The 14,328-nt window shown below is 36.5% G+C and overlaps 4 protein-coding genes and 1 non-coding gene across 6 annotated transcripts; 1 reads left to right on the forward strand and 4 right to left on the reverse strand.

Moving 5' to 3' along the window:
- Positions 1 to 1,063: 1,063 nt before the first annotated feature.
- LOC106340393 (probable protein kinase At2g41970) lies at positions 1,064 to 3,610 on the reverse strand. Its single transcript, XM_013779275.1, has 8 exons — positions 3,438 to 3,610; positions 3,108 to 3,274; positions 2,767 to 3,023; positions 2,542 to 2,668; positions 2,199 to 2,472; positions 1,955 to 2,087; positions 1,759 to 1,845; positions 1,064 to 1,361 (listed from the first exon to the last, which is right to left on the reverse strand). Exons 2-8 carry the CDS (start codon positions 3,205 to 3,207, stop codon positions 1,236 to 1,238), a joined length of 1,104 nt encoding a protein of 367 aa, XP_013634729.1. The 5' UTR covers positions 3,208 to 3,274; positions 3,438 to 3,610; the 3' UTR covers positions 1,064 to 1,235.
- Positions 3,611 to 4,135: 525 nt separating this feature from the next.
- On the reverse strand, positions 4,136 to 4,217 carry TRNAS-GCU. The gene has a single exon. It is a non-coding gene; the product is annotated as a tRNA-Ser (tRNA).
- A 199-nt stretch (positions 4,218 to 4,416) lies between these two features.
- LOC106336915 lies at positions 4,417 to 6,287 on the reverse strand. Of its 2 annotated transcripts, none has more exons than XM_013775892.1 (2): positions 6,091 to 6,287; positions 4,417 to 5,838 (listed from the first exon to the last, which is right to left on the reverse strand). In XM_013775892.1, the coding sequence occupies exon 2, from the start codon at positions 5,786 to 5,788 to the stop codon at positions 4,622 to 4,624; it is 1,167 nt and encodes a 388-aa protein (XP_013631346.1). In that variant the 5' UTR covers positions 5,789 to 5,838; positions 6,091 to 6,287; the 3' UTR covers positions 4,417 to 4,621. The 2 variants fall into 2 exon arrangements, with proteins under 2 accessions (XP_013631346.1, XP_013631345.1); XM_013775891.1 differs by having other exon boundaries at positions 4,418 to 5,838; positions 6,146 to 6,286.
- Positions 6,288 to 9,794: 3,507 nt separating this feature from the next.
- Positions 9,795 to 11,682, forward strand: LOC106339461. The gene is made up of 4 exons (XM_013778279.1): positions 9,795 to 10,190; positions 10,476 to 10,516; positions 11,010 to 11,053; positions 11,139 to 11,682. Exons 1-4 carry the CDS (start codon positions 9,966 to 9,968, stop codon positions 11,606 to 11,608), a joined length of 780 nt encoding a protein of 259 aa, XP_013633733.1. The 5' UTR covers positions 9,795 to 9,965; the 3' UTR covers positions 11,609 to 11,682.
- Positions 11,683 to 12,439: 757 nt separating this feature from the next.
- LOC106339762 (nudix hydrolase 23, chloroplastic) lies at positions 12,440 to 13,913 on the reverse strand. Its single transcript, XM_013778633.1, has 6 exons — positions 13,622 to 13,913; positions 13,188 to 13,532; positions 12,978 to 13,118; positions 12,839 to 12,897; positions 12,692 to 12,758; positions 12,440 to 12,608 (listed from the first exon to the last, which is right to left on the reverse strand). The coding sequence occupies exons 1-5, from the start codon at positions 13,826 to 13,828 to the stop codon at positions 12,698 to 12,700; spliced, it is 813 nt and encodes a 270-aa protein (XP_013634087.1). The 5' UTR covers positions 13,829 to 13,913; the 3' UTR covers positions 12,440 to 12,608; positions 12,692 to 12,697.
- Positions 13,914 to 14,328: the final 415 nt, after the last annotated feature.

Genomic DNA, 14,328 nt, shown 5'->3' on the forward strand with positions numbered 1-14,328 from the left:
CCATCGTCTACTTGATATTGGAGATCAACGCGGATTTCCCGGGATGATAGGAAGCATTGATTGTATGCATTGGGAGTGGAAGAATTATCCCACCGCTTGGAAATGGCAATATTCTCGTGGTTCGGGTAAACCTACAATCGTTTTAGAGACGGTTGCTTCATATGATCTCTGGATATGACATGCTTTTTTCGGACCTAAATGATATCAATGTTCTTGATCGCTCACCTGTTTTTGATGACATAATCAATGGTCAAGCTCCGCATGTGAATTTCTCGGTGAACGGAAATCCTTATTCGTTGGCTTACTATCTCACCGATGGTATTTATCCGAAATGGGCAACTTTTATCCAATCTATTCAATTACTACAAGGTCCGAAAGCGGCTTTATTTGCTCAATGTCAAGAAGCTGTCAGAAAAGATGTCGAGCGTGCTTTCGGAGTCTTGCAAGCTCGATTTGCCATTGTTAAAAATCCAGCACTTTGTTGGGATAAAGTCAAGATCGGGAAGATTATGAGAGCATGTATCATACTCCATAATATGATAGTCGAAAATGAACGAGATCAACACACTCAATTTGATCTTTCCAGTTTTCAACAAGGAGAAGACAGCGGAAGTTCACATGTCGATCTCACATATTCAACAGATATCCCTACAAATATCGCCAATCAGATGGGTGTTCGAACAAGAATTTGTGATAAACAAGCGCATCAACAATGGAAACGTGATTTGGTTGAACATATTTGGAGAAAATTTGAACGTGATCAAGACAACAACTAAGTTTCGATGGCTTATGTTTGACTTTGTTTTATTTAATAAATAAACTTTATCCTTAAAAAAAAATTGTTTAAATTTTAGTTTAATATTTTTTTAATTGTTAAGAACTTTAATTAAGAAACTACCAATAAACCCCTATAATTAAGTGTATCTTAATTATATCTCTTAGCTTAATGTTAATCATTAAAAAATCATTAGGGCCCACTTAAAAAACACTTGAGAGTTTTGCCTATAAACATGCTCTTACATCCGAACAATTGATTTATTATTTCTTGTATTACCTTATCAATGTAGCCAGGCTAGACCAAAAAAGGAGGGCTTTAAACCAGTGAGTTACATTCCAATGACAACATCTTGTTGACAGAAAAATATAATGACAACATCTTACAACAAGAAGGAAAGAGAGGAAGAGAGCCAGAACAACAACAAAAACAAAACCAAGAGAATTGGTTAACTGGTAATTCAGGAAGAAGACTCAGGACCGGCCGGTTTGGAGTTAAGGAGAGGCTGAAGTGCCTTGACAACAATGGTCATGTTAGGCCGGAAATCCGCCTCATACTGAACACACAAGGCCGCCACGGCAGCCAACTGTTCGACCACCCACAAAGAAAAAAAAGTCAGCATTACAAAACTAATAAACCACAAGATCCTTCCTCATTACTCATTAGCTTAGACTTTTAGGTAGCTATGATTCAGTATGAGTAAAAAAACAAAAAAAAAATCTTATCTAAATATACCATCCCCATTCAAAAAACTTACATCATGAATAAAAACAGATAATTTACGTACTTCCATCTAAATTTAAGTTGAAAGTTCAAGAAACTCGATACAAAAGATTTAGCTACTAAAGAAGCCTGAACATCATTTTGAAACTATCTACATGCAAATAGTGAAATAGGTTTCTATGCATCTTTCAAATTAACATCTAGGTGCGTTAATAACTATTTAACGGTTAGTAAGAGCCAAAATACCAAAAATAACGGACCTTCGCTACTGCTTTGGGAGGGAAGTCATTGTTAAGCTTAGGATCTATGCATTGTTTGACTTTGTCTTCACTTAGTCTCGGAGTTGCCTGCAAAAACAAGACAAAAGTAAAAGGATTTATAACTTCTATAATAGCATAATAAGGGCATTAATCATTTCGAACATACATATTTATATTAATTAATATGTGCACGTACCCAAGTAACAAGACTTTGTTGGCCTTTAGGCATGGTATGATCTACAGGTTTTCTTCCTGTTAAGAGCTCCAATAGCACAACACCAAAACTATACACATCACTCTTCTGCGTTATCTGTCCCGTCATAGCATACCTAACACAAGATTACCCTTGTAAATTATCAAGAACAAATACATAATCTTTACTAGAACAATATGAGATGATAAAAAGAGATGAACTAATTAATTGGTTTATGGTACAGTACTCGGGAGCGTGATAGCCAAACGTTCCCAATACACGAGTAGAATGAAGCCTCGCGGCAGTATCTGAAGATGCGTTGGTCAAGTTGAAATCAGCCATTTTGGCCACAAAGTCATCAAACAACAAGACATTGCTCGACCTTACGTCCCTGTGGACTATTGGTGGCTGGACCTTCTCATGAAGGAACTCAAGCCCTTTGGCTGCTCCATATGCGATCTTGACCCTTTGGTTCCAGTTCAGCACCGGTCCTGGCTCAGCTCCTTGCACGCCCTTTCTCCCTAAAGACCAATCCAATATCACATATAGTCCATAACAAAACATGCGTAGTGAGAGTTAAATTCACGTACCATGTAACACATCGTGTAAGGAACCTTTAGTTGCGAACTCGTAGACAAGAATGCGGTAGTTTGCTTCCAAGCAGTACCCCATCAGTTCCACAAAATGTTCATTTTTAAGCCGTGACACCACCGATAACTTGCCATTTTAATAGAGAAATTACTTAAAACAATTATTAGATTAATCATTGGTTAAATTAATTACGCTGAAGGGTTGTAATATTTTTATGTGTGTACCTGTGAGGTGAAATCGGAGTCAGGTTCTTCAGAAGAGCTAGCATCAAGCTTCTTAATAGCAACATCGCCTCCATTATACTTAGCTTGGAAGACACGTCCATAAGAGCCTTCACCGATCAGTGCCTTGTTTCCGAAGTTACCTGATATTTTGTTCAGCTCATCCAATGGAATAGAAGGGATCTCTATAGGTAAAACCTTTGCAGGACCTCCTGATCTAGGTGCGTTTGTATTCCTCGGCTCTCCTCTGTTCCCACCGCCTAAACGCATGCAAAACGCAAACGCTTAATCACAACAAAGCAAGGGATAAGGGTTAGGCGCGAGGAGAAGTTAGGGATTGTTACCGCCAAAATTGTTATTTCCGGCCTTGTTAGGAGGCGCTGATGAATACTGGTTTGCTGGCGGACCGGCGGGTTCCTCATCCGCACCTCCGCAACAGAACATATCTTCAGATCTTTTTGTCTTATTCTTGTGTGTTTTTGGATTCTCTTTATGCCAATCTCTATTTTATCTGTTCATGACATCTTTATTTAATATGTTTCAATGTTTATGAATCTATTTTTGTTTATTGTATGGGGAAAAATAACAATTTTGAAACATGACTTTGCAAAATATTTTTTCAGATCATATCACGAATGAGGGTAAAAAAAATCAGGAAATGAATTGTTAATTACCTCTATTCTTCCATCGAATCAACACCACAAGAATGATGATGATGAATACTTTAGATTACCAACAAGAGGATCTGTTTCTGAGAAGTTTGAATAAAATCCACGTCCAGTTTCTGGAAAAAAGATCAACGATCTTGGAATGTTTTGGAAGTTTGACAAAGAGAAAAAGAAATGAATTCTTGCAAGTCTCTTTGTTTCTCTCTTGCGCGATAAAATCGGGAGAAGAAAAAAGAAACACATTCGCATATTACATTTTTAAAAGATAAATTTAAGTACTCAACGTAGGAAATGTGAAGTGTTTGCCTTCACGTCTGGCACGTCCTCTCTGGACCATACTACTAGTAATTTATCTTTGCAATCATTAGAAAATCTCTACATTATATTACGCATCATTTGATTGAGAATTCATAATAGGTACCTAAAAGAATCATCTTGACACAGTTGAACAATCTGTAAAATATAGTAATATAGCATCCAGATGATATACTCGGATCAAGGGTTAAATTTCCTGATACAAAATCATCTTTCAGCGACTCGCTATGATGATGACCCCATGCACGTGTATATATGTATATGCTTTGAATCATGCTGCATGAAAAGAAAAATCCAAGAACAGAACCACAAGAACCTCCTTTTTTGCTTCTTCTCCAACCAAAATTTAAATACTGCTTACAAAGGTTAAAATGAAACATAAAAATGGTCGTCGCCTGAGAGATTCGAACTCTCGCGGGGAAACCCCATGTACTTAGCAGGCACACGCCTTAACCACTCGGCCAAAGCGACTTGTTGCTTGGACTGAAATTTATTGCTTATATAGTGATTGGGGAAGTCGACCAAGTTGATGTTATATTCATCAGATGAGAGAAATGTACATTGGACTAGCATAAATTGGAATATATACATATTTTCTATAACCATTTGAATACATTATTAATCTTTTGATACAAAATGAACAGACTGGCCTATGATAATGCCAACTACAGAGTTTGATTCACCATATCGAAAAAAAAAAGTTGCACTAACACAATCTGAACATATATACGTTATAAGCGGTTGACTATATTATTAAATTTTTTTGACTCAATAACCATCCCTAAGCATAAACCAAAAATTCAAAAATCCAAAATCCAAAAAATAAAACTAAACTAAACCAAAACAATTAAACTGCATGAAAGTCATAAACCACTCTAAGCCAATCTCCTCCTCCTCAGTGGACGAGAATCTGCACTGTCTACATCAGAGACCCTTGAACCGTTGTTCTCATGTGGCCTTCTCACAGATGAAGAAGTCGAAACAGTCACCATAGAATCAATCTCAGCTGCAGTATCAACTTGACTCTCTGAGTTCATCACCCCAATTATGCTTGAGAACGAATCTCTATCTTCCCCACCAACACTAGGAACGTTGTTGAGTTGCTCATCAAACGTATGCCTCATCAAATAAGCATCCTCTAATCTCTCAGCGGCGGTCAACACAGGAGAAAACGGCACCATCAATCTTGCTGCCTGCATCAACTGCCTCTGGATGATGGCTGCCCCCATCTGTCTAAAATCATCTAACGGTGCCGCCACCAGTGGTGCACTAGACTGATTCTGCTCTGCTCTAACTCCTCTTGAAGTCATAACCCGGCTAAGAAATTGTCTAGCTGGTGTTTCTCCTGTCCTAGGTTCCCTTTGTAGCTGCTGCCCATCTTGTAAATGTCTAATCCCTTCCGTCCTTACATAGCCTGACCTCTCAAGAGTAGTCCTCAGACTCTCCACACGCCTCGCTTGAGGTCTCGAAGGAATCTTCTTGTTCTTGTCTGAAACCCCCTCTCCAGAGACTCTTTTGTTTTTCTCCCCACGGCCATAGATTGGAGTCAAGGTTTTCACCGATACTTCCCCTTTGCAAACAGGACACTCCTTTGCTTCCGAGACCTGTAGCCACCGGTAAAGACAAGACCAGCAGAAGAGATGGCCACAGTTGGTAACAACCGGTTCCTTGGACAAGTCCAAACACACATAGCAATCGAAAAAGCTCCCTTCGCTTCCAACGCTCTTCTCAACAACTCTCTTCTCCTCTTTCACGCTGTCTTCCTCAATCACTTTGTTCCCGTTCTCGCACTTTTTAGACTCCTCCTCGCCAGCTGGTAAGGCGGAGGGGATGATTAGCTGACTCAGCTCTATCAGTGGGCTATGCGTCTCCCCAGGAGGAACATGACGAACATCTACCTGTCTTAAACTCGACCAAAACCTTCTCAGAGGTTCAGATTCTCCATTCAACGGTCCATTAGCCCAGGCAGAAGCATTCGTTACCTCAGGGCCAGGACCCAGATTCAAATCAAGGTTCACTGTGTTTGAAATCTCCTCACCCATCAATTAAACACACAAAAATTAAAACTCCTTTGGATCTTTTGTTTTATTCACTGCATGAAATAAAACCATAATGTTATAAGATTCACATGACATAGAACACAACAGAGAGACAGCACAAACAACGAAGATGGTTGTCTCATGTCTTGTCCGAATCAAACAAAAGCAATTATTCCATTACCGAACACAATCATGAATCTCTTTCCCCAATTCGCAAAAAAAAAACCCTAAATTGAGATTTAACATTGTAAAAACCCTAAAGCTCTCGACTTTAAGACAGTTAACCATCAGGACAGTAAACCCACCGTACAAAGAACCGAACTTGAGACAGATTGTGTTAAAAAGTAGAATTACGGAAACCTCAAAAAGTGAATTGAGCCAAATTGGGTGACGATGATCGTCACTGAGCTTCGAACCTTCTCGCCTTCTCGGATTCGTCAATGGAATCTTCGCTTTCGTTCGGTACGATCAAATCCTGTGTCAATTATTAAAAATAAAAGTCGGAGAAGACTCTGTATTTAAAATCAGACAAGGAGAGAGAGAGAGAGAGTGTTATCGGACGGTCTGGATTAGTTGCAATCTCTTTGACCAGATTACATGTACAATTTTGGCTATTTTATATTACACTTTTATTTTTCTTACCAAAAATTTAGTAATGAAGAATCACACAACTATTCAAAAAATTTGGTTAAATATAATTAATTATTTTGAAAAGATATGAATCATGATTAATTAATACAGTAGAGATAATGCATTTCCATAATCTGAAATCAACCTTATCAAATAACTAATTAACCAGAAATAAACATATGGAATAGTTATTGTGTTTTTAGGTAGATAAAGAACTAAAACTGGCTTAATGATAAATAAAATCTGATAATTTCCTTTTAAAAAGTTTTAAAAGGATTGCATTAACTGACTTATAATAGTAGAATGATTAGTCTTTGTCCAAAAAAAAATATAATAGTAGAATGAATAGTATCATAGTTATCAGTGTGAATGATAACTTCTTTCTTTTTTTTTATAAAAAGTTCTTGCGAGTTATAGCGTATAAGATTATAATTTCTATCTATATAAGTTTGATAAAACAAATTTTGATAGTTGAGATAGTAAAATAAATTTTCTGAAGTGTTTTCTCATAACTGTTTCATCTAATTTACATGAGATTTCTATTAACTTAATTAACTATATAATTAAATGTTTTCTTTACTAATATTATTTTTCAAAATGTCAGTGTGTTTTTAATTCATTATTATGAAGGAGGTAAAAAATAATATTTGGAGTATGCATATAGATAACTAAACTCTACTCATATAAGATCAAGAACATCATCTCTCAGCAATCAACATAATGAATGTAATGGAGACAAGAAATGACTGAACGCTACTGTCTCATTTACAATCCTCCCAATCCATCATAGGAGCAACTCATCTCCAACCACAGATCACCAACTCTGCGAAATCACTAAAGGCTAACACCACATTTGCATTGACGTAGGAAAAGCTCGCACGAGGTCACGTAAAACAAACTCAAGCGGCACCTAAGTATAGTGTGTCGAAAGATACATAAACATTGATAAATATATACTTTATCATCAGACATATATAGCAGATGGGTCGGTTCAAAGCCTTCAATATCACAAGTAGAAAACACGCTTCGTCTTTCATCAGAAAAGTCAGACAAGAAACGAATCAATGTCTCGTTCAGCTAGACCACATATGGTAATGTGTGTAAATTGCATTAAAAAGAAAGAAACATACTCTCAGCTCTAAACTGTTCGTTCTTTCACACGTAATAAACTATCATAAATATAGAAATTTTAAGTGGCAAAATAAAAACACATATAATTTCATACTTTCGAGATATTCACAATTGGAAAAAGTACCTGAAAGAACGAGGTGCACGTTAAGACGCCCGCTCGTGTTGTTTCTATCCTACACCTGCACAATAACAAAGGAAAAATTAAAGGAGCTGTTTTGTCGATTTTTGTCTTAATGTGACATGCCAGCCGCCCATTCCCACCTATTTCAACGAGGGATGCAAGTGCTGGTGCAACATTATCGTTCCCCCCTTTTCTTATCATTGTTTATTTTTGTCATAATAAATAAAATATAATACGATCTCTATCAATTGATAAACAAATGTGAACAGTTTCACATGACAAACATAATATACTTAGTTTAAATATGGGATGTGTACTATTTGGATCATGAATATACTATGAATTGATTAGTTGTATCGTCCGAGTTAACTCGAATACACTGTCTCTCCAGTACTTGCAAGAGTTGAATGGGGAAAATAGAGAAGCAACAACAAAAACAAAGTGATAACAAACGGGAAAAAAAAACGTTACGAAGGAGAAAGAGATGTAAAAAAGGACCCACCCATGAAAGCTTAAGGATAAAACTTAGAGAAATTGCACCATGTACACAAAACTTTCTTGTTAATTAGGTGAATACTCTAAATCCCACATGATGGTACCTTAATTACTAGACACAAAAGTTTACTGTTATAGAAAAATTGTTAATATCCATGTCTTTTTATATTATGAGCAAATTGACTCCTAAAACTTATCTCCCTACCCACTCAATAAAAGGCATACATCAAATTTAATATCATATTAGTTTAGATATAAATAAAAATTAATTTTACTATCATATCAGTTTTTAATATATTAATTCATTGGATTTATATATCACATTATACATGTGTAACTACAGTCAAGTCAATAACAACCAATTTTCCAATCTTTTCGTAGGAGATACATTTACATGATTATTTATGTAAATTATTTCATAATCATGTTATCTAGTTACAAATTTGGAAAATTTAATCCTAGTAGTTGACCCGGCTAATAACACCAAATCAGTAATAATCAGACCATTATTACCACTGACCATTTTCTTACCGGTTATGTATTTTGTAATAGATAAATACTTTAATGCAAGTATATAAAATAGTACAAAACTTAGGTTCACCGGAACTTTTAAATTCACCTCCTAAAATTAACCTTTAAATTTATCACACCCTTTAGGATCAATCAAAGTGACACATAGATTATTAATTAAAAAACATTAAATTAAATAAAAAATAGCTACAAAAAATAAAAACGCTAATTTTAACGACGCTAATGCTTACAGCTAAACCCTAAATCTTAAATTCTAAACCCTATACCCTAAATTCTAAACCCAAATCGAAACTCCTAAACTCAAACCGTATAACCTAAACCCTAATCCTAGACCCTAAACCCAAATTATATACTATAAACCCAAAAACTAGACTATAAACCTAAACTCTATATCCTAAACCCAAGTCCTAGACCCTAAACCTAAACCGTAAACTTTAAACCCAAACCGTAAACTTTAAACCCAAAACCTTAACCATAAGTCCAAACGGTAAATCCTAAACCCAAACCGTAAATCATAAACCCGAAACCTATACCCTAAACCCAAATCCTAAACCTAAAACTCAAACGGTAAACCTTAAACCCAAACCCCAAACTTAGATGCTATAGGGTTTGAGTTTACGGTTTTGGTTTACGGTCTAAGACTTGGGTTTAGGGTATAGGGTTTAGGTTTATAGTCTATTTTTTTGGGTTTAAGGTATATAATTTCAGTTTAGGGTCTAGGATTAGGGTTTATGGTATAGGGTTTGGGTTTAGGGATTTGGATTTGGGTTTAGAATTTAGGGTATAGGGTTTAGAATTTAAGATTTAGGGTTAGGGTTTCGCTGGAAGCGTTAGCGTCGTTAAAATTAACGTTTTTATTTTTTGTAGTTATTTTTTATTTAATTTAATATTTTTTAATTAATAATCTATGTGTTATTTTGATTGGTCCTAAATGGTGGGGTAAATTAAAAGTTCATATTTTGGAGTGAACCGTTCTATAAAATATATAAAATGGTTTATAATCTCAGTCATTCCAAGGTGGACTCTTCTTTTCTCAGTTACTACTAACTTACTTTTTGGGTGCAACAACAATATAAAAGTGTGTGGGGGAGAGAGAGAAGAACCATTATTACCAAGAAAACACAACACCACAAATCCTTTTTCTTCTATTTATTTTTCCAAGTCTGTGTTAACCCAAAAAAAAAAGATTACACTACAGTTCTTCTTTGGTGCAAACAAAAAGACCTGAAGAGAGAAAAATAAAGTAACGAATCTCTTGTATCTCCTCTCCGGATGAGGATCCGTAAACGACAAGTGCCTCTTCCTCTTTCGTCTCTGTTACCTGTTCCTCTCTCAGATCTCTACTCTAACCGGTCACCGACGACCACCGCTAGTTACTTCTGCGGCCAAGACAGAGACGGGGTTCTTGCTTCTCTTCTTCAGCTTTCGCAACCACCCGCGCCGGTTTCAGATGGTCAGCAAAGAGATGTGATTGACAAGAAGCAGGAGAAAGCTTTGGTGAGTTCTTGTCTATACGTTGACATTAAATTAGAAACTCCTAATTAATGTTATTTATAATCCACAGTTCGACACTTGGGTGCAGTTTGTGTTATATTAAGACCGTACTTTGTTTTTGTGTGTGTGTGTGGAAATAATAATTGATTTAGTTTACACTGGAGTTTCTTCATTTGCAGATTTTCTTATTAGAAGCAAATAATGTTTAAGGCCAGTTTTCAAAAAAAAAAAAAACAAATAATGTTCAACTGCTCATCTTCATTTTTTTCTTCATTTTTTTTCTAAAAGGATGACGATGGTATAAAGAGTAGTGCTGATGCATCCGGCAGGTAAGTAAATTCGATCATTAGCTATGAATCTTTATGAATCCTTACAGTTCCTTCTCATCTCTATTACGTGGGTGTAATTACTAATTAGATAATACATAGTTTTTAACTTTGTTAGAACCAGAAAGCTTTTGTTATATGTGAATATGTTTTGAAGATGAGCAATCGAGGTTGGATCTAATTAATCCCCCAAATTTGTAAATTCATCTTAGTTTCTTTTGGTTTTATATTATCATCATTCTTCTCGCACACCTAAAACATTTGGAAATACAAGAGTAGTAGTTAGCGATGATGACTATACTCAATAATACTCTAAACATGCACACCTCGTGACGGTGCACGTTAGCATGTGATGCTTTTATGGTCCCCATATCGACCCTATTTATCTTGTGTACTGCTCTCTGTTATTATCATTTTTTTCTTGCACTCATATATAAATCGCTTTCATCTCTTTATATTAAGTTTTTTTATTCCTTCTTGCTTCAAACCTTCGCAGCAAGAACGTTAACCCCACAGGAGAATCTGACTCTTCAACACAAGGTACACGTAAGGCTTGATCGTTTTGGTGAAAATAAAACATGTTTTTAAGTTGCATCATTAACCATCTGTATGCAATACATAATAGTTGTCGAGAAGAATGAAAATGTTGTTACTTTGAGGAAGAGAAGAAGAGGCTTTATAAGCTTCGAGGAACAAGAAGAGGATGATGAGGAAGAAGCTAGTGGAGGCGGTGGTGGTAGCAAAGGGAAGAAGAAGAAAGCCAAGAAGAACGGTACGTTAGAGGAAGGATCAAGGTGCAGCCGCGTTAACGGTAGAGGATGGAGATGTTTTCAGCAAACTCTTTATGGGTATTCTCTTTGTGAGCATCATCTTGGTAAAGGAAGGGTAAGGAGCATGAACAAGAGTGCTGGTGGTCGTGGCGGCCGAGATAAGAAAAAGGCAGTGGTGGTGGAACTGAAGAGCAAGAGAGTGAAGCTTGGGATGGTGAAGGCTCGTTCAATAAGTAGTTTGCTTGGACAAACCAGCACAAGTAGTGGTACTGCTGAGAGTGAGATAAGTACACCTGCTGATCAGTTTACTGCTTCTGACAAGTAAGGCTTTCGATCAGCATTTTACAGTTCTATGTATATTTTTTTATGTACATGATGATAATGGACATATCTCTATTTTTTGGGTGTGTGCACATTGTGTGTCTAGATTGATCGAGGACATGATGGTTCCATGCACTCTTTTTGGGTTTTTTTTTTCTAAAAGATTTATGACAATAAATAGAACTATAAGTTCAAATAGACTGTCAGTTACAAAAAAAAAAAAAAAAGGTTCAGATATACTGTTGCTAAAAAAAAGGTTCAAATAGACTATTGACTATTGAGAAATTAGCTAAGATATAGAAAAATAAATTAAAGCCGAGTATTTCTTTGATTCCTTACTGTATGATTTGATTATTAACAAGACGTTCTGGTGGGAATAAATTGAGAGCTAATTTAACAGAATTATACGTCTTGTAATTTTATATTTTGAAAATATACAATAATGCGGCTAGAAAGTGGGTATAACTTTAAGTTGGTGTATTGTGATTGTTGTCAATGTTTATGATGCATGGTGACGGTGGGGATAATGTAGTTTAATTAGGTAGAGCTTTGGTAAATTATTAAAAAAAAACCTTTAGACTAATTAGCTGAAATCACTAAAATTATTAATTAGATATGAAAGCGTTTTTGACAACACAACATATTGAACTTCAGAAGCTTCAGCTTCAGCTAGATATGAGTTCTGCTCTCGCAAGGCAGTTTGTTTGATTCGATGCATTTACAACTGCACACAACTTGAAATTGTCTTTGTTCTTAGTGTTCTGAACAAACATTCCCATCTTTTGGTTTCTAACACGTTATAGTAATAGCGACATGATGACTAGTTACACAAAAATTGATCAAAATGTTTTGCATTCACATCTGAAGTTTTCCTTTTACAATTGGGGTAACAACTGAAACAAAAAAAATAGAAAACACTTTGTTCAGCCATAACATTTGAACATCTGAAAGTGAAAAGACACAGACATGGAAGAATGAATCAAAAATCCAGAAGCTGCTCCTTCCTGCAAGAAGCTCTCACATTAAGTACAAAGTTTTATTACACCGAGTACATACATATATTTAGAGAGGAAAGGATTGCAAAAACCTCTATTCACGGCTGCAAATGGTAATCAAGACTAAACGCTCGAATATCTGAAGGACTACTTCCAGGCCTGAGAAAACAACCAAATCACACAAAAACATAACTGAAACCTTTGATAGTATCTCTCAAAACAATCACTCCCACACGCACCTTTTATTTATAGTACCATAGTGAAACTTTACTTTCCCCTTCCTAAGATCTTCCAAATACTACAAAAAGGAAAAGAAAAAAGAAAAAACAAACATAAACACTGGAGACTAATGCAACGGTTTTGTATCCACATACTTACCAGATTTAAGGTAACATAAATAGACGAAAACGCCAATGAATCAAAGGGTATCTCGTCTAGTGCGAAGAGACGACACTCCAATGACTCAGGACCAGGCGCAAAATCAAGATTCTTCAGCTTCGCCAAGAATATAACATACGTCTGACTCCAAAAACCACATAAGTACTCCAGAACTAGTAAGGAAAAAGACAAGTAGGGAGTGTTACTTACTTGACCAATAAGAGGAATATCAAGCTGCGCAAAAGGCGAAACAACTTCAACAATAGCTCCAGCTTCTTCCCAAGTCTCCCTCATCGCTCCTTCCGCAGCAGACTCTCCAACTTCAAGATAACCAGCAGGAAGAGTCCACAGACCGTGTGAAGGTTGAATGTTGCGTTTGCAAAGCAAAACCTTTCCTTCGTGCTCAACAAGACAGCCTACAACCATCTTAGGATTCTGGTAAGTGATTTTGCCGCAGCGTGTGCAGATGGCTCGGAGCTTCTCTTCTCCGTCGGGTATCTCGTGCTTGGTGGGGCCTCCACACCATTGACAGAACTTTATCTTCCGAACATCGCCCTTGAGAGAGACAAAAACAGAGTAACTAAAAGAAGGAGAACAAAGAAGAAAAAAGATGTTTCAGAGAGATGGTTTAGAGAGAGACTCACAGAGACGAAAGTCGGAGACTTTGGAACTGGGTCGGACCCGGGAAGCGAGGAGGAAGACATTCGGGTCGGGTTGAAACAGAGTGTTTTCCGAGGAGAGGAGGAGGAGGAGGAGGAGAAAGTTGAGAGCTTTACGGTGGAGGAGTTGCGGGTCTTCGTCAATCTGGTTAACCCCGAAGAGCAACACAGGATCTGTACGGCTTTGAGCATTATACGACTGCGTTTTCACCGGAGTTTTTTTTTTTTAAGATTCCGGCGTTGGTGATTTGTTGAATGAAAAAAAAGCAGAGAGAATCCAAATGATTGAATTCACAATGTTAAGACTTGAGACAAGTGCAGAAAACCGGTTTAATTTAACTTACTTTCCGACCAAATTAACCGGTTAAGACAAATAAGCAGGAGTGAGAGATATCAATCGATACACATGACATGAGACATGACCGGTTCAAAGACATATGGAGGCAAGGGCTAGTTTGTGTTATTCGGTTCTCTTAGTTCGTTTCAACATAAGTCTTGCCGAAGTAATTCGAAAAAAACTCGGTTCATTTCGGTTTGGTATTCGATTAGTTTGGTTTTTGAAAATCCTACCGATATTCTTGATTTGATTATTTTTTTGTTTAATTTGTTAAAATTTTGGATAGATTCAATTAAATTTGGTTAATTCAATTTGAAATTTAGTTAGGCAGTTAATTCAATTTGGGTTTTGGCAA

This window comes from Brassica oleracea, chromosome C4 (genome assembly GCF_000695525.1).
Source record: "Brassica oleracea var. oleracea cultivar TO1000 chromosome C4, BOL, whole genome shotgun sequence".
Taxonomy (NCBI): domain Eukaryota; kingdom Viridiplantae; phylum Streptophyta; class Magnoliopsida; order Brassicales; family Brassicaceae; genus Brassica; species Brassica oleracea.